Here is a 17,606-nt window from a genome sequence, read left to right on the forward strand (position 1 = left end):
ACTCCACGGTCACATTCCTTGGCAGTCTTTCCCAGTTTGGCACAACCTATACCGACTTCAGGTGACGGCTGGTCCCTTCATGTGTCACCAAATACGATGCATGGATGATCCGTGCAGGAATTTCAGGTGCTTAGGGTTCTTGAGCCTGCTCTGAGAATGAAAGCACAGCAGAGGTCGGGAAGATTTTATTTGTAGAGAATTTAGTTGGAGAAAAAACAAGAGAAAGACTGCATATTGGGGAATGCAGGGGAACCCGGAAACCAGTGATTCTATGGGCCAGGGTGGGGAGTGGGGTTTTATAGCCTATTTTTGCATTGCCTGAGAATGGAGATGCCTTTCAGATGCAAACAGGGCAAGGGGTTTCCTAGGGAGGAGAAGTGTCTCCTTGACCACTTACCATCATTTGGGACCTCCTGCAGTCAGTCCTTCAGTCCTTCAATAAGAACGTGGTTTTGTGTTTTGCTCTTTCATCCAGGCTTTTCATAAGTGTTCTTCAGATCTTTCCATGTGCTTTGGGGAGCACAGGTTTAAGTGACTCCAGTGTTCCTCTTTTTGCTGTGTTGTAATCTGTTGAACCAGTCTGTCACATTGAAGACACTCAGCTTCCACTACTCTAGAAGTTGTGACTTCTTGGTAGACATAAAGCATGTTAGATTCTGGTTTTCTTCTTTTTTTTTTTCTTTCTTTTGTGGTACTGGGGCTTGAACTCAGATCCTTGCACTAGGCAGGTGCTCTGCCACTTGAGCCTCTGCCAGCTAAATTTTGCAGCTCAGCCTAGGCAGTGCTCTGCCTCTCACGTGGTCCCCACCTCAGGAAAGCGATACTCACTTGAGAGGACTTGTTAGTAATGTGATTTTCTTTGTTTTTAATGATAGTGGGGTTTGAACCCCGGGCCTCACGTTTGCGAGGCAGGCACGCTACCACTTGAGCCGCTTCACCAGCCCTTTATTATTAATCTTGAGTGCACGTGAGAGTCAGTGTCTCAGCATGGGATTGTCAGAAAGGAAAGGGGTGACAGAGGGATCCGAGAGCCAAGGGCATGAAGGTTTCAGGCAGGTGGCAGGTCGGGGGTGCCTCATCTAATTGTCTCCTTGTTCCCTGAATGCACTGTTGAGTGTGTCTTCTCTTTGTAAACGCGTTGCCAGTGAGGTGGGCAAGGTAAGTGGTGGTTTTTGCATCCATTCTACTAACATGGTCAAGATTGGGTTCATTGTGGTAAGCGGGGATCTCACCCACATGCTAATGAGCACACACTGCTGCCCAAAGCCCATCCCCCTCCACCACAGAGTTCTAGACATGCCCTGGGTACCAGGGAGCACAGAATTTGCACCCACACAACCCCAAGCTTAAGCCCAGGCCTTTTGTTTTGTTTTGCTTTTTTTTTGTGGACTTCCTTCCCTTTTCTGCCTCCCAAGTGCACACTTTGGCTCAGTGCCCAAATGCCTAGGTCTGAGGAGGGGGTGTTTTGGCAGGAAAAAGGATGAACTGGGTAGATACACTCAAGTGTAAAACTTCTTGCTTTGCGGGACAGAAGCAAAGCTGAGAGGAGAAGGGGGATGGGATTTGGACTGTTGTGAAAAAGAATCCTCAAGGAGTGTGAAAATTCCAGATTAGAACTTGACCCAAGGCAGTTTTAAAGAAGGTGTATTTGTCAAGGCAAGGATACTTTATCTAACAGCTTGCTGGTGTGACTTGTAACTACATATGTAGCCATGGTCCCTGTGTCTTCACTTATGCTCGCTTCCTAGGGACTGTGCTCAGCTCCCTCCCCTGCCTGCCCTGGAGCTTCCTAACACAGCCAGGCCTGGCTTTTGTTTTGCCATTCCGTGTCAGTGGGCTGGGCTTCTTGTACAGTAGCTGTGATGATGCCCCGACCCCAAGGAAGTAATCATGAGGAGGTAGAGGGCCACCAAACACCCGTGAGTGCTGCATCTTCCCTGGCACTTTGAGCTCCGCCTGCCAAATTTTCTTGGTCCTTCGAATGCTTTATAAGCTGCTGGGTAACTGGCAGACCCAGGCTCTGCTCCTTCCTGAGTTACACCTGTCATTTTCTCTCTTTTTCCCATATCTGGGTTGGAGGGGGAAGAGAGGCAGAAAGATGCCTACCTCAATAAGTTTGAAATTATATACCTAGGACGGATGTGCCATTTTAAACTTAGCAACAGTAACTCATAGCTGCTTAACTCACTTGGGGATGAGGTGCCAACCTGATCCCCAGCCAGTCACCTCTGAGCATTTCATTCCATATGTTCTCAAGCAAGGTGTTCTCCACGACACCTTGACCACTGCCCCCCCATCCTGTAATCCACATCTGCGGCTCTTTGCCGCTGGTCCTCAGGCTGACCTGGGTGTTAGGAGTGTCCATATGGCACAAGGAGCCAGGACAGGACCAGCAAGTCCTGATTTTCATGGCCCCGGAACATCGCAAGGCGTGTTTGAGCTCATCTAATGTGTCAGGATTAGACTCCAGTTCCACGCCTCTGGCAAGGGTGCTGTGGATCAGATGCTTCGAGTGGCTTCCTGGGGTCTGGGTGTGTTCACCAAGAGTGTTAACCCGTGGCTTGAGCACCTCTCCGTTGAGCTTCCTCTTTGCTGTGTGTGATTAATATGCATTTTGTGGAGAGGTATTTGAAAACAATGTTACTATCTCATTGCTCATTAAACTTGTAGTCATTTACTTCCAGGTGTGTGGACTAATGGATTTGAAGTGTCGTATTTGTCACTGTCATTTACTTTTGTCCTGAGATTGTCCCATGTTGGGCCAGTGGGAGCAGAGCTCCTTTAGGCTGGCTCTTGTGTCTTCTGGACATGTCCCTTCCTTCTTTGAGCACTTCGTCATGCTGGCACGGTGAGGTACTTAGGTCCCTCTTGTACTGCCTCCCCTGCTTTGAAAACAGCCATTGCTCTAGGAAGTCATCCCTGAAGGTGGGGAATGGAGTGGTGACTAGGAGACAAGATAAGACAAGATGCAGGGCATCATGGCTTTGAGGCCGTTTTGCAGGCACAGCTGGTTAGGATTTACACACATTCGCAACTGGTTTTCTCTCTTTTTTCAGTAATAGGATTTTCTTGGCGTTCTTCAGTCACAATAACACAATATCCAGATTCTGTTTTGACTGATGGACGGGTCTGCAAATGAGGCTTACCCATCCCTCTTAACAGGAAAGGCAAATGCTGCTTCTGCCATGGACCCTCCTGTCTCCCGTCCCAACTCGTCCCCTTGCCTGGCTTTGTCTTTGCTGCATTGTATGTCTTCTTCATTGGATCTCTTTCTGACTGCCACTTTTCTGTGGCTTCCTTGGTTTTCACGCAGAATGTTCCTCCCTTTACTGCAGTGCCACCACCTCTGGGACCCTAGGCCTTCTTGTCAGCACTGTCACTCCCCAATGCTGTACCCCCTTTGCCACCTTTTCTAGAACCACTTTGTCCTTTGGGAGGCAGCTTCTCTGCATCTGTTCTTCATCTGTCCCTGTGCATCACACACGAGGCCCTCTCATCTCCCACCACAGCCTCCACTCTTGCCTCGCCTTCCACATGGCAAATCCTCTTCTCTGCTGGCCAGGCCTGACTTACTCCAGCTTCGCCGCGCTCACTTGCTGAGTTGTTGGCTGTGCACAGGATCAGCCTCTGCTGCTGCCTGGGAGCTCGCACACCACTTTGCCCTGATCCCTCCAAGCACACTTGCCTTCTTTGCCATTTCCAGAAAATGCCATTTTGGTTTTTTCCAGGAGTGGGGGGGGAAGGGGTTTTAATGTCTTTTGGTCTGAATTATTCAGAAAAAGGAAAGAAAAACCATGTTTTTCATAACTGCTACCTGCTAATTTTAAAGGGGAATGAGTAATACCCACTTACTGTGCAAATTTTTTTAAACAAAATGTGTTTTGCAGTTTTCACAGTGATTCGATTGAGAGCTGGCAGTGAGCTCAGTGGTAGACGCGCAGCGTCCTGGTTCCCACCTCCAGCCAAACAAGAAAGACAGTTCGATGTGGGTTCGTGCTGCCTCCTCTTAGCTCAGGGATTTTGCAGGCACTATTTCCTTCTCCAGAGCCTGAGCTTTTGGCCCAGCCCCTTCATTCTTTTTCTTTCCTTGTGAGACTGGGTTTTGAACTCAGGGCTTTGCACTTGCAAAGCAGGCGCTCTACCCTTTGAGCTACACCTCAGTCCATGTTGCTCTGGTTATTTTAGAGATGGAGTTCTCACGAACTGTATGTTCAGACTGCCCTCAAACCTCAGTCCTCCTGGTTCTCAGCTGCCCAAGTAGCTGGGATTACAGAAGTGAGTCACTGCACCCTTCCTCACCTTTCTTTTTCTTAATAATGTTAGAGTCGCCAAACCATTCTTCTACTGAGAGACATTCAAATTTGGTTGTTTTGTTTAATAATACGAAGGCTTCTATTTACTATTTTGTTTGTTTGGTTTTTTGGGTTTTTGTCTGTTGTCTTCCTCTTTGTTTTGTTTTTATGATACTGGGTTTGAATACAAGGCCTCTGGCCTCACTTGCTAGGCAGACACTCTACTATTTGAGCCACACCGCCATCCTGTTTTGCTTCAGTATATTTTCAGATGGGATCTCATGCTTCTTTCGAACAGTGGCTGGCCTCGAACTTGGATCCTCGTACCTGTGCCTCCTTTGTGGCTGGAATTTCAGCCCTGGATTGCCACATCCTTCTTGTTTGCTAAGATGGGACCTCACTAACTTTTTGCCCAGGCTGGCCTCAAACCTTGGTCCTCCTGATCTCCATCTCCTGAGTAGCTGGGATTATAGCTGTTGGCCACTGTGACTGTTTTATTGAATTTGTTTAGATGTACATTCTTTTCTTCTGGTGGTAGTAGGGTTTGAACTCAGGACTTCCTCCTTGCTAGGCAGGCACTCTACCACTTGAGTCACTCTGCCTAACCTGAGGTGTACATTCTTGTTCTCCAGAGATGCAGTGTAAATGCAGCTGTAGTTAAAAGAGCCTTTGGGAGTAGCCCTGTCTTCATGTAGGGGGTACATGTCCATCACCATGTCGCCAGGGCCCCATGGAGGACATACAGGAGCTTAACAAGCTTTCTTAGATGTCAGTGGCTTCTTTTAGTGATCTGTAGACTCTTAAGTAATGAAGTTCATTGTGAATGAAAGCACACCTGTTGATTCCTAAGCACTTGTGCCTTGTTTCAACAGAAGGTGGTTTTCTGCCCCCTCAAGGAGGCACTGGACGTGGACTGGAGCGGCGAGAAAGCCAAGGCCACCCTGAAGCGCACCACCTCGGATTACTTCCTCCTGCAAGGTGAGGGTCACAGCAAGCCTCCCCACGGCGGGCTTCGGCTATCTGCTCTGAGTGGAACTCCTCTTCAGCTCTTAGTCCACCTCAGGAGACACTGGGAGACTGAGCAGCACTGAGCTCTGGTTTTAAATCTGTTGAAATGGCATGCTCCAAGGTTGAGCCTGAGGTAGTAGAGTCACAAATCCAGCAACTTCTCACCACTTTGTTCCTTCAGCATTCTCCCTTGGTCTCAAGGCTCCTCTCTTGGAGAAGGTGTTTGAGTCCATCTCTGTCCGTTAATGAGCCACTTTTCGGACCCTCATCACTGGTCCTCAGGTTTGTCAGCAGAGCCGTAGTTGGCTTCTCAGAGGTCCTCCTGTGCCTGGTACTCTGGTACTTTTCACCTTTAGCTTTTAAAATGCCATTTGGAAAGCAGTCACGCTAGGGCTGTAGCTCAGTGCTACACCCCTGCCTAACATGCCCAAGGAAGGCTCTGAGTTCCAACTACAGCGCCGCAAAAAATAACAAAAAGTAATAGTAATAGCCAGATGCTGATGGGTCAGCTATTTGGGAGACTGAGATCAGGAGGATCAAGGTTCAAAGTCAGCCTGGGCAAATAGTTTGTGAGACCCACCCCCCAACTCCAAAATAACCAGAGCAAAATTGCCTGGAGGTATGGCTCAAGAGGTAGAGCACCTCCTTTGCTAGCGGGAAGCCCTGAGTTCAAACCCCTGTCCAGCTAAAAAGAGAAACAAGTTAGTAATAATTTAAAAGACTGATATTTAGCACAATTTTAGAAACAAGAAAACTGAGGCACAAAGATGAATGTTACTCGTGTTCTTAAGACTACATTGCAATTAGGTGTAAAAATAACTTGTATTGCAGTTGAAGATTGAGCTCAGTAGTATAGTGCTTGCCTGCCAAGTGCAAGGGCCTGAGTTCAGTCCCCAGCACACACACACACACACACACACACAAACAAAAGCTGGGCATGGTGGCTTACCCCTGTAAGGCCAGCCACACAGGAGCTACAGTTTGGGAGTGTTGTGATTTACGGCCATCCTGGCAAAAAAAAGTGTATGCGAGGTCCCATCTGACAACTAAGCTGGGTGAGTGGCACATGTCTGTACTGTCAACTACAGGGAGGTGTGGGTAGGGGGATTGCGAGCTAGGATGACCCCAGACCTACCCCCCAAAAAAAGTGAAAGCCTATTTAAAAATAATCTAAAATGTCAAAGGGCTAAAAGCATGGCTTAAGTGGAAGAGAGCTCATCTAGCAAGCACGAGGCTCTGAGTGCTGCAAAAATAAAATGAAATAAAATGGCCATGTATTTATTGTATAAAATAACAGAAAAGCACAAAGAAGAAAAAGTATCGCCTAATCTTTTCCATGGTTGGTATATGCCCCACGTTTTCTGACCGTCACAGTACATAATACAATATTTGCAGAGGATACTGGAGTCCTTCAGCCATCTGTTGTGGGCACTGGATCTGTGCGCTCCAGGGATGGAAGGTTTGGTACCTTCATGTCCACAGCTCTTTCTCAGAGAGGTGCAGCAGAGCTTTTGTTTAGAAAGTGTGCAGAAGGGCTGGTGGAGTGGCTTCAGTGGTAGAGCGCCTATCTAGTAAACATGAGGCCCTGAGTTCAAACCCTACGCCACCAAAAAATAAATAAATAAAGTACATAAAACGTCCCACATAACTCGTAAGAAGATAATGCTAGACATCACCTTTACCCTTATCTGTGAATAAAACATGTCCCATGCTAACTAACGGTCTTAAGAAGACTGACGGGGGAGGTTGGGGGTGGACTATTGAAATGTCCGTTCCTGTGGGGGTGAAATGGTTCAGCGGGAATGCGTGTTGGGCACATGTGTGGGCAGCCGTTAGCAGGCGCCCCTCTGGCATGTGGGACTCGTGGAGGATGTGCTCGCTGGAGCAGGAGCAGTGGCTTCCCCGGCCAGGATGGAGAGCATGGGAGGAGCCCTGCACACTGAGACCTTCAGGAAACAGGAGCCAGGAATCTAAAGGTTCCAGGTGTAACATGAGCCCCTCTAACTGCTGCTCACGAAAGGAGCTACCTGATCCAGTAAGTCTCTATTGGGACCATCTGGCAGTGTCTGGAGGCATTCTTGGCTGTTACAGCTGGGTAGTGACACATTCCTGGCATCTAGTGGATAGAGGCCAGGGGCGTAGCTAAAGATCCCACAGGGCACTTGGTAGCCCCCATGATAGAGTGTTATCTGGCTCGAAATGATTTAATCCATGTCAATGCCCAGCATGTCCTGAGGTAGTGCAGTGAAAGCTAAAGTTGAGGGTTTAGACCTAAGCTGCCCCGTGTGCACATGCTTGCATGAGCATGCTCACACTTCTTAAACTATGGAAAGCCTGGGGCCGTGGGAGGGAGGGGTCTGCCCATCTTACCGGCTGCATACTATACCATCGTGTGTAGCCAGCTCACCTTGAAAGGCAGATCTCCTAGTCCTTGGCATGAATTCCGAGAACCTCGCTAGAAATGTGACTGCTGAGGTCTTAGTGATGGCCTGTTGTCACCCGGCCATTCCTCATTACCATGGATTGTGTGGCTCTGATTTTGTTTCCACTGGGTAGTGGAGCACATAGTGGCGCTCAGTGAGTGAATATTTTTGTGTCTGTGGCTGGTTTTGCTTGTCTGCTGGTTTGCTGCCTGCCTGATGGTGTCCTCGCAGAGCCATCTTCCTGCCACTAGGTAGGTGTTTCTGCTGCCCATTCATAATGGAGCCTCCGTAAAGCAGTGGCGTGCGTGTGTGTGTGCGTGTGTGTGCACACGCTTGGGTGTTGAGTGTTTTTCCAGTTTACTTACTAGGATAGTGGCGAGACTGAACGCTTCCTGCTGCATTTTCCCACTGTCTCAAAAGCTGCTTGGCCATCTGAGCAGAAAGGTCTTGTCTTGTTATTCTCCCGTGGTATGTTGCAAAACATGAAGCATGAGCCGGCTTCCTGTGGCAAAGTTGACTTTGATTTGTCCTTTTTGAGGTTACTGTGAGTTCATCATAACAGGGGTACTAAAAATAGCGGGTCTGTGTGGAAACTGTACTCTTACCATGGTGAACAAAAACATGCAGGGGCACAGGAAGAGCCAGACGTCAGGTCAAATGAGGGACTTAGGGAGGGACACCCCTCGGCAGTCTTGACGTCCTCAGCCTCTCTTCGCGTGAGTTCTGGAAAGGTGGCGTCCGTGAGCCAAGGGATTGAATCTGGAAGTGATCGACCAAACATTTATGAGCACCTGCTGTTTGCCAGACTCCAGGGCGGGTATCTTCAGAGGAGGAAGAGCAAGTCTTCTTCCCAGTGAAAACGACAAACACAAATAACTGTACACCTGTGAGGACAGCCATCCAGGAGGCTAGGGACAGAGCTCTGGAGTGGTTCTGTTCTCTTGTCAGCAGCTCGGAATTACTCCATAGTGATCAAAGCATGCTGTTTCCGGAGCTCAGGGAGCTGAGTCCAGCCATCTCTGGATGCCCATGACAGTCTTTGGTTTAGTTTTTTAGCGGGACTGTGGTTGAACTCAGGTCTTCGTGCTTGCAAAGCAGATGTTTTACCATTTTATTCTGGTTATTTTGGAGATTGGGGGGGGCTCATGAACTATTTGTCTGAAGTGGTCTCACACCTCAATCTTCCTGATCTCAGCCTCCCAAGTAGGGTAGGGTTACAGGCATGAGCCACTGGCCCCTAGCCAGCCATGCTTGCTCAGTGGTGGTGAGGAGCAAGAATGCTGCAGGTAAAGGTGTAGGGCAGTGCTTAATGGGAACTGGCAGTGGCCTCTCACTGGATGAGATGCTAGAACCACTCAGAAGTTGTTTACACAGCAGATTCCCAGATTCTAGCTCATTAATTGAATCAAAATAACAAGAAGTTACCTGCATCCTTTTTTCTTTTCCCTCCCTCCTTCCTTTGCTTCTTCCTTTTCTCTCTTCTCTTCTCTTCCAGCATATTGCTTTGTAGCCCACAGTCTTTGGAGTTTCCATCCTCCTGCCTCAGCCTATGAGTGCTGGGCTTACAGGCATGCACCTTCACACTCAGCTGCATCTTATTTTTTTCTAAAACTTTCAGGTTTTTGATAGATCATTCAAGTTATTAGGGGAAACCACGAACATAAGAGAAGGGTAACCTATATACTGAAGCAAAGCCTCAGGATGAAAAAAGTTTACTCATTTGTTTACTCTTTTGTGATTTTAGGTAAATGTGTATTAAGTGCTTACTTCACATGGCAACATTGTACCTCAGTACAACAAAAGGAAGTAACCTGACTAGCTCTTGGACCCAGTGTTTTCACTGCGTACCTTTTGATGAAAGAAGGAACTCTAAATATTGAACTGTACTTTGCTTTCCAGAGTTTGTGGGTTAGCAGTTCTGGAAACTACTGCCTTCTTCCACTCAGTAGAACCAAGTCTTCTTGGAGAACGGGATAGAAAAGTTACAGGTGAGCTTGGAGCATCCTGCTAGGTCAGAGAGCAAGGAAATGCTTTAGCAGTGGGAGAGCGTGCCAGGTGAGGCGAGTGCTAGGCAGCATGAAGAAGTGGCGAGCAGTTAGAGACCACGTTGGACCACCACCATCGTCGTCACTGTTCCAGTGAAGAGTTACCAGCTGTGCGGAGCTGTAGCTCCGTGGTTGAGCACTTCCCTAGCATGCTCAAACACCTTAGTTGAGCACCACAAGGGGAAAAATTTATCAGTGAAGTGAGGTGTGATGGCACACACTGGTAATCCCAGAGCTCAGGAGACTGAGGTGGGGAGATCACATGAGCCTCAGAATTTGAAACCAGCCTGGGGAACACAGCGAGACCTCATCTCAGAAACAGCAACAGCCAGGGAATACACTCAGATATTCCACCTCATTGAGCTGTGTATAGTGACGCACTGCTGTAGTTCCAGCACTTGGGAGTCCAAGGCAGGACGATCACTTGAGCCCAAGTTGCAAGACCCTGTCTCAACAGAAAAGAAGAAAACGAAGCGTCTGTGGGTGCTAAAGCTAATAAGGTGTTCAGTGAAACAGGATGAGGCGTCACCTGACAAGATGCGCTTAACTACAGAGAGAGTGTGGCTGTTGAGCCTGGCACAAGGCTCAACTGATAGTTCGCCTGCCTGTCGAGTGCAAGCCCTGAGTTCAAATTTCAGTACTACCAAAAAAACATTACAGAGAGACCTGGGGGGCTGGTGATATACCTTGTAGCAGAGCACTTGCCTCACGTACATAAGGCCCTGTGGTCCATCCCCAGCGTGCACACACACACACACACACAGGTGTGCGCACTCTAGACAGACATGGGCGAACCCAGACAGATTGCATGTGATCAAGGTTGATGCTTTGGAGCAGGACAGATGGATCCCAGGTCCCAGATGACATGAACTGACATTTATACGATACTACTTTGGATTTCTAGCTAGTTTGTGATCTGAGTCTGTTGGTGGGGGAGCATCAAATTCAAATTGAGGGACAGTCTAGTAAATAAATTGCCTGTACTCTTGGAAAGTGTCATAAAAGACTGAGGAGTTGGTCCAGGTTAAAGGAAAACAGGCATGACACCGTAGATGGGTGATCCAAGAGCCGGGGGTTTTTCCCTTTTGCTCTGAAGGATATTAGTGGGACAATTGGTAACATTTGAAGAGGGTCTACAGATAGATAATAGTATTGTGTGAGCGTTACCATGATTCTGATCATTGTTTGTAGTTGGAATTCCCTTGTTTTTAGGACACATACACTCAGATATTTCAGGAACGCTTCTTTATTCACTCAGAAAAAGAAAACCGTTGAGTGCACGTTGAGATATGTGATAGAAAATACGGCAGAATGTTGGTATTGGAGAGTCAGGATGGATTCATGCTGCACTTCTGAGTACGGTTTCTCTGTAAGTCTGAAATTACTTCAAAACAGATTGAAATAGGGGACAAACCCCAGCACTCAGCACCCGGAAAATTCCCAAAATGGGATGATTGGGTGAACAACGCCTGCAAGGGCTTACATCCATTCTGGGTCCATAGGAGAGGAAGGTGCATCTTTTGGGGGAGTTTTTTGTTCATTTGTTTTGTTTGCAGTGCTGGGGTGAAAGCTGCCAGGGCTTGCAGTGCTCTTCCACTGAGCTACACCCCCAGCCCCAAAGACTACATTTTTTTTTTTTCCTTCCTTCTTTGGGTGGTACTGGGGTTTGAACTCAGGGCCTCACATTTTCTAGGCATGCACTCTACCAGCCCCAAAGGCTCACACCATCATGATCATTTCTTTGGATCACAGAGAGTTTTTCTCTGGAAATGAGCCATATAGATTTATATTTATTCTTTATTTGTTAGCGTAACCTCAAACTCAACAATCTTCCTGCCTCAGCGCCCATGTGCTGGGATTACAGGTGTGTGCCACCTACTTCTCCAGATTCTTAGGGGTGCCTGGGTCCCCACTGCTGTGGGAGAAGTACCACACCTGGTGTGTGAGAGGAGCTGAGCCAGATGAGCTTGGCAGGCTGGCACCATGTCACTGCTGACTGATGCCTTCTGAGTGGGACAGGGGTCCTCGCTCCAGTTTGGGCACTTGCTCTGCAAAAGGAATTTCTTCTGCCAGCCGTGACAGTAGAGTGTGCTAATGCTAATAAGCCCTCCACTTCTATCAACAGTGGGGCAGGACCTTCTTAGAAGTGCACATGGCAGCTGGGAGGTGCAAGTGCTGTCCTGTCCTGTTTGCAGTGCGCCTGACACTGCCTCTGTTCATTTGGTCACAGTGAGAGCCTGTCAAAAATGAGTGGTTCAGGCTGGCGGAGTGGCTCAAGTGGTAGAACACCTTCCTAGCAAGTGTGAGGCCCTGAGTACAAACCCCAGTACTGAAAAAAAAAAAAAAAAGTGTCCCAGGTTGAGCTGGTTGAACTGTCAGCTCTGTTCTGATCCGATTGCCATTAGCTGTTCTGCACAGTGGTGAGCTTGAGGATGTGATTTTGGTCCTTTCACACAGGGTCCAGAGGCAGCACTGGGAGCTGATCTGGAGTTTATCCTAGACTCCCCTCCCTCCCCCAGGACCACTTCACTGCAGTGGCTGAGTGTCTGAGCCAGCCTCCAGTCAGGCTGTATTTTCAGATCTCCTCCTCCTTGTCACCACACAAATCAATTTAAAGCCCAACACCTCCACGATTCCCTTTTGCTTTGGGTACAATTCCAACTTCTGGGACTGGCATCCCAGAACCTGCTGCTACGTTCTTTTTCTCCTTTCTGCTCCCTTCTGCCCTCCTCAGACCCTATCCATGGGTCGTAATTGCGCTGCTATTCTCTGGCAGGCTGTGTAGTTCCATGCTGCCACACCTACCTACAGTTCTACACAAGTTTCTAGTCCTTTTGCTCTACCTTTGGCCCTTCACCCTTCTCCGCATTTCTCAGTTCAGGGGTTATCTCCAGGAGTCTAACTCCTTGTGCTGGCCTAGGCGACCTTCCTCTCTAATCTCATACCACTGTTGGGTCAGCAGGCCTGACCATGGCATTCTCACCCTCTGACTGCCAGCACAGGCCCAAGGCAGAGCAGAAGCGTGGTAAGTGCTGGGCTAATTGATGGCTCTGGCCAGCTATCCAAGTGTGGAGAGTGATTGTTAACCTGGCCACTTCAGTGTTAAGCTTTCTGAGTGGTGTCATTTCCATGACTGGCTTTGGCCTTTCTCCCACTGTGCCACAAAATGGGAAATACCGTGAAACCCAGCCAAGGCCGCAGGACTGTGTGTAGCCCATCCAAGTGTCGAGGAGCCCTGGCGCCACATCTGGGTGCTCACGGATACCCAGAAACTGTTCTCTGCCAAGAGCTGGCATGGCCCCACCTAGGGCCCTCCATCGGGAATTAGTGTCTCTTCTGAGATAGCTGATTGTTCCTGGCTCATATATCTAGCCAAATAGGTTTGGAGCTCACAACTGCTTTCTTCCAATAGAAACTTCTCAGTTACCTTAGCTTAAAGCCTTTAGAGCAGTTGAATTTGCAGAAAGAAGCCCAAGTGCCAGTTCTGCTGCGTTGTTCTGGCCTGCTGGCCTTGCTCAAGTCATAGTGGCAGAGACCACGGTAGTCTCCCAGAGATCCTGTGAAGGCCAGCATTAGAAATACTTCTACTTTCTCCTGTTTTAATTCCTACAAATAAGCCATATGAGCAGAGTCCTCGAACTCCTCAGAGGAGAGCCATGACTTCTTCTGTTTTTTTATTTCCTACTGTCTTATACCTCCCTCATCACCACACAAATTCTTTGATATGATTCATTATTGATGGGTGCATACAGTTTGTCTTCCTCTGCCCTTCTCCTCCCTTCCTCCCTCCGTTTTTGGCATGGGGTTGAGACAGAGTCTTACTGTGTAGCCCAGGCTGGCCTCGAACTTGGCGATCCTCCTTCCTCAGCCTCCCAGGTGCTAGGGTTACACGGCTGTGCTGCCACGCCCACACTGTTTTGTGATTTTTAAGAGTTCATTTATAGATCCAGCTTGGTTGGAGGATCATTCCTGTCCAGAAGAAACTTCTTAACTTTAGAACTTGTAAAGCTTTGCCAGCCAGGCCATAGGTAGCCATCACTATCTGGGGATGGCGCTCCCCAGTGGGGTTTTGGAAACCAATAATGACAAGAACTGCGGAGGAGGAGACAGGGAAATGACTTCTGATAACAGGGTGGCGGCTGGCTGCTTGTTGATTTGCTTCTGTCATGACCACAAATGTTTAAAAATAATTTGTAGGGAGAAGAAAAAAACAGTAGTTGGTGTTTGTGTGTGCCACTTGCCTTATCAGCGGTAGACGACACCAAGACCACAGTCATTCAGAAAGGAAGAAGGCACTGCCATGCAAAGAGGGGAGGTGAGGGCAAGGCAGAGGTGACCCGTGTGCACAGTTCACTGCTTCCCAGCCCACAGCGGCAGCAGCCTGGTGAGACAGTAGACCGCTAGTCACCAGCTCCCTCCTGAATCTCAAAAACAGGCTCAGTGCAGGTCTCCGTCAGGGATCGGAGACCCTACTCTGTGCTAGCAGTCACTGGCTTCGTGCTTTATGTGCATCAGGCTCACGCAAAGAAATCAAGTCTGGGGGAGGCTGGGTCATTTGTCCAGCGTCACCAAACCCAGGAAGTGTTAGAGTCAACACTTGAGCCAAAGTGGTCCTCCCCAGAGCCTGTGTTTAAGCTTCGCCTGACAAAATGCTCCTCAGAGGCTACTTGGTGGCATTACTAATACTGTCATCATGACCGTTAAATTTATCCAAATGTCACAGGAGCCCTGGGACATTTTCTTGTTGCACTTTTACAGATGGGACACTGAGCCCCACCAAGATCAGATTGCAACAACGGACTCTGTTGTCAGCAACCTGCCTTGTCTTTTCTTTGCAGGCGGTACTCCCCCACCCCACATCTGCCTCTGTTTGAGCGGCTCCCAGGCCCCAAGGCCCAGCTGCAATTCTTACTGAAAGCCTCACATCTTTTCTTTGACTGCCAGACAACAGTCACGGGGATGTCCTGTGCCATCTTCCCGTGGCAAGTGTAGTGGGCAGAGAGCAGCAGATGCCCAGAGTCAAGGTCATGTGCCACTCAAGTGCTGGGCTGGAGAAAAGACCCTCTTTCCCTGCTGCTTGTGACCAGGCAGGATGTGGCTGAACGTGGAAGGCTCTGTGACTGGTGGGTGTGGCCGGCAAAGCTGGCAGATGAAGGGCCACTGTAGAGGGTGACCATGGCATTTCGTACTTACCTTCTACATAATTTGCCTCTGGATTTGAGATTTTTTGGGGGGGTGGGGGGTTGGGGATAAATTAGTCTGAATATCCTCGTCAAAGGTGAGAGTCAAGCTCAGGAATCGATTGACAGTTTTTAGAGGAGAAGTAGCACATTTGGCCAGGACTAGAGCCTGGATGGGAGGGTCATGGTATTCTAGATTGGTGCTCTGAGTTGAAGTGATGTTTTCATAATTTCAGTTTTCTATCTTGTCTCTTCCCAAGGTGGCAGTGTAGCAGAGACGTCACAGAGTGTCACAGAGTGTAGTCCATTGTGCCTTGAGCTGCTCCTAGGCATGAGGAAAGTGAGGGTGAGAACAGTGGTACCTAGCTTATTCCATCTATTTTATTTTCACATCATAGAGCTTGTTCCATAAATAGGATGGGGTGTGTGTGTGTGTGTGTGTGTGTGTGTGTGTGTGTGTATTTTATGTTAAAAAGGATGTGACCAAAAAAAACTCCACTTAAAACATTTTAGTAGCTGTATAATCCTCATTCTGCAAACATGTCATACTTTTTATGTAGCCATCTTATTACTGAATGTGAACTTATTTGCAGGTTTTCTGGGGTGCAAGTGACATGGCAGTGAGCATTTCTGCATAGTTCAGTCACTGGTCAAGGGCCATGACCTTTGCGAAGATCCTTCCCACCATATCTTCACGTGGTTCCTGAGCATTTCCATTCCCCTCAGCTCTGGAGAAGGTGTGGGTCCCACTGCCATCTTGCTTGAGTAATCTGCCTTCAGTTTTCTAAGCAAAAAGTGGCATCTTATTTTGAGGTTATTTCTGAAAATTTGTACTCTTTATTTTCCCCCATCCACAACTTTGATCAGACTGCCCCAGGTTTTTTTTCAGAAGACAGCCAGATGCAAACAATGAGAACTGGTAGTCTTTCCCTGTCTTGAGCTGATTGTGATGGGGTCCTCGAGCAAGCTTCTTTGAGGAGATGAAAGGGTGTTCTGTCAGCTCTCTGTTACTTGAGTGTATTTTGTTTTTTTTTTTTTGGAAATCTAATACTTTTTTTTTTTTTCATTTTTCTTTTATTATTCATATGTGCATACAAGGCTTGGTTCATTTCTCCCCCCTGCCCCCACCCCCACTTGAGTGTATTTTGGCTCAGTGTTTTGGAGGCTTCAGTCTGTGAGGCCTGTTGTGAGGCAGCACATCCTGGTGGGAGCACACAGGGGAGCACAATTGCTACCCCATGGCCAGGAAGCAAAAGAAGCTGTAGTCCTGTAATCCCCCTGAAGGGTATGCTCTCAGTTACCCTAATGACCCCCAGAGCACCAAACCAGGGAGCAAGCCCTCGTCCCATGAGCCTTTGGGAACACTTACAAAACCACAGCAGATGGACAAGACTTGGAGCTCCAAAGAAGGCATTTCACAGTGAGCTTTACTCATTGTCACAGTGAGCAAGACATTGAGAAAGACTACTATTTTTCAGGAGAAAGAGATCAAGTACCATGTAGCCCTTGTGACAAGCAATGGCTTATGAGCACAGCCTCCATAAACTGTGGGTTCCACGTGTAAGAGCAGGGCCTCCAGGTGTTGGGTCATTGTGGGTCCCCAGCATATGCACAAACATCCTTGCAGTTTCTGAGCTAAAGAGGACAACAGAAAGTGAGATAAATAAAGGAGTAATGGCAACCACACATCGCAGGTGGTCAGATGCCATGAGCAGCAAGAGGTAGGAGCCATGTTCATAGCCCGACCTTACCCGGCCCAGCTATGTCCCCACTCAGAGCAGCCGGGGTGTACCTTTGCAAGTGCTACTTCTGTCTTGTGGACAGATTAGGTCCCTTTGTCTCTCACATTCTCCCCTCTCTCCTTCATGGGGTTAGCGTGTTTGTAAATACTTGATAAGAAACAGAACCTGCTCCACCTCAGGCCCTGTGGAAGTGTGAGAGCAACTGACCTTCTGTGCCATGGTGGAGGGACCTCACCTGCAGAGGGCCCTGAGCCTTGAGTGTCCAGAGTGCTCATGGCCGAGTCCACTGGGTGATCTCAGTAGGAGGAGAGCTCAGTAGGAGCTGGTGCATGGCCCGGCTTTGTGAATGATGTGTGGGAGGGAGGCAACGATACTGTCAAATGCTCCCACTACACCGGCTCTGTCCTGTCCTACATTTTTCATGCACACCCATTCACTGGGCCCTTGAGCCCCAGCAGCAAAGCATCCCAGAATCCCCCTTTTCCACAGGAAACCTAGGGATGTTGTCACTTGGCCCAAGGTCACATTGGGAACCTGGGGTTCCAGCCCAGGGGGTTTGGCCCTGGAGCCATGCTGCTCCCTGCTATACTGTGACACCTTGCAGCTTGAAGACTCCAGGCTTGGTATGGTCATGGCAGCCTAGAGCACAGTGGCATGAGCCAACGGGCCACAAGGTGGGAGGACTGATGTGCTTCTGCCAGTGGTGGCAGCCTGTTTGCACAGAAGACTACCTGTTGAACCCCTAAGGCCCTGCCAGTGCCTTTTTTTTTTTTTTTTTTTTTTTTTGGTGCTGGGAGTTGAACTCAGGGCCTTGTGTATGCCAGGCAAGCACTCTATCACTGAGCTATATCTCCAGTCCCACTTGCCAGTGTCTTGTCTTGCTGCACGTTTGTAATTTCCTGTGTGACCCAGTGGG

At 48.5% G+C, this 17,606-nt stretch overlaps 1 protein-coding gene and 1 pseudogene across 1 annotated transcript in view; one reads left to right on the plus strand and one right to left on the minus strand.

Moving 5' to 3' along the window:
* Sae1 (SUMO1 activating enzyme subunit 1) overlaps positions 1 to 17,606 on the plus strand; it is a 65,462-nt gene that overhangs the window by 34,120 nt on the left and 13,736 nt on the right. Inside the window, exon 6 of the mRNA XM_020181202.2 lies at positions 5,165 to 5,270. Coding sequence (XP_020036791.2) covers positions 5,165 to 5,270 — 106 coding nt within the window. The remainder of the gene's footprint in view (positions 1 to 5,164; positions 5,271 to 17,606) is intronic.
* On the minus strand, positions 3,019 to 5,008 carry LOC141418172 (peptidyl-prolyl cis-trans isomerase NIMA-interacting 4 pseudogene; annotated as a pseudogene).

Source organism: Castor canadensis, chromosome 16 (genome assembly GCF_047511655.1).
Source record: "Castor canadensis chromosome 16, mCasCan1.hap1v2, whole genome shotgun sequence".
NCBI lineage: Eukaryota > Metazoa > Chordata > Mammalia > Rodentia > Castoridae > Castor > Castor canadensis.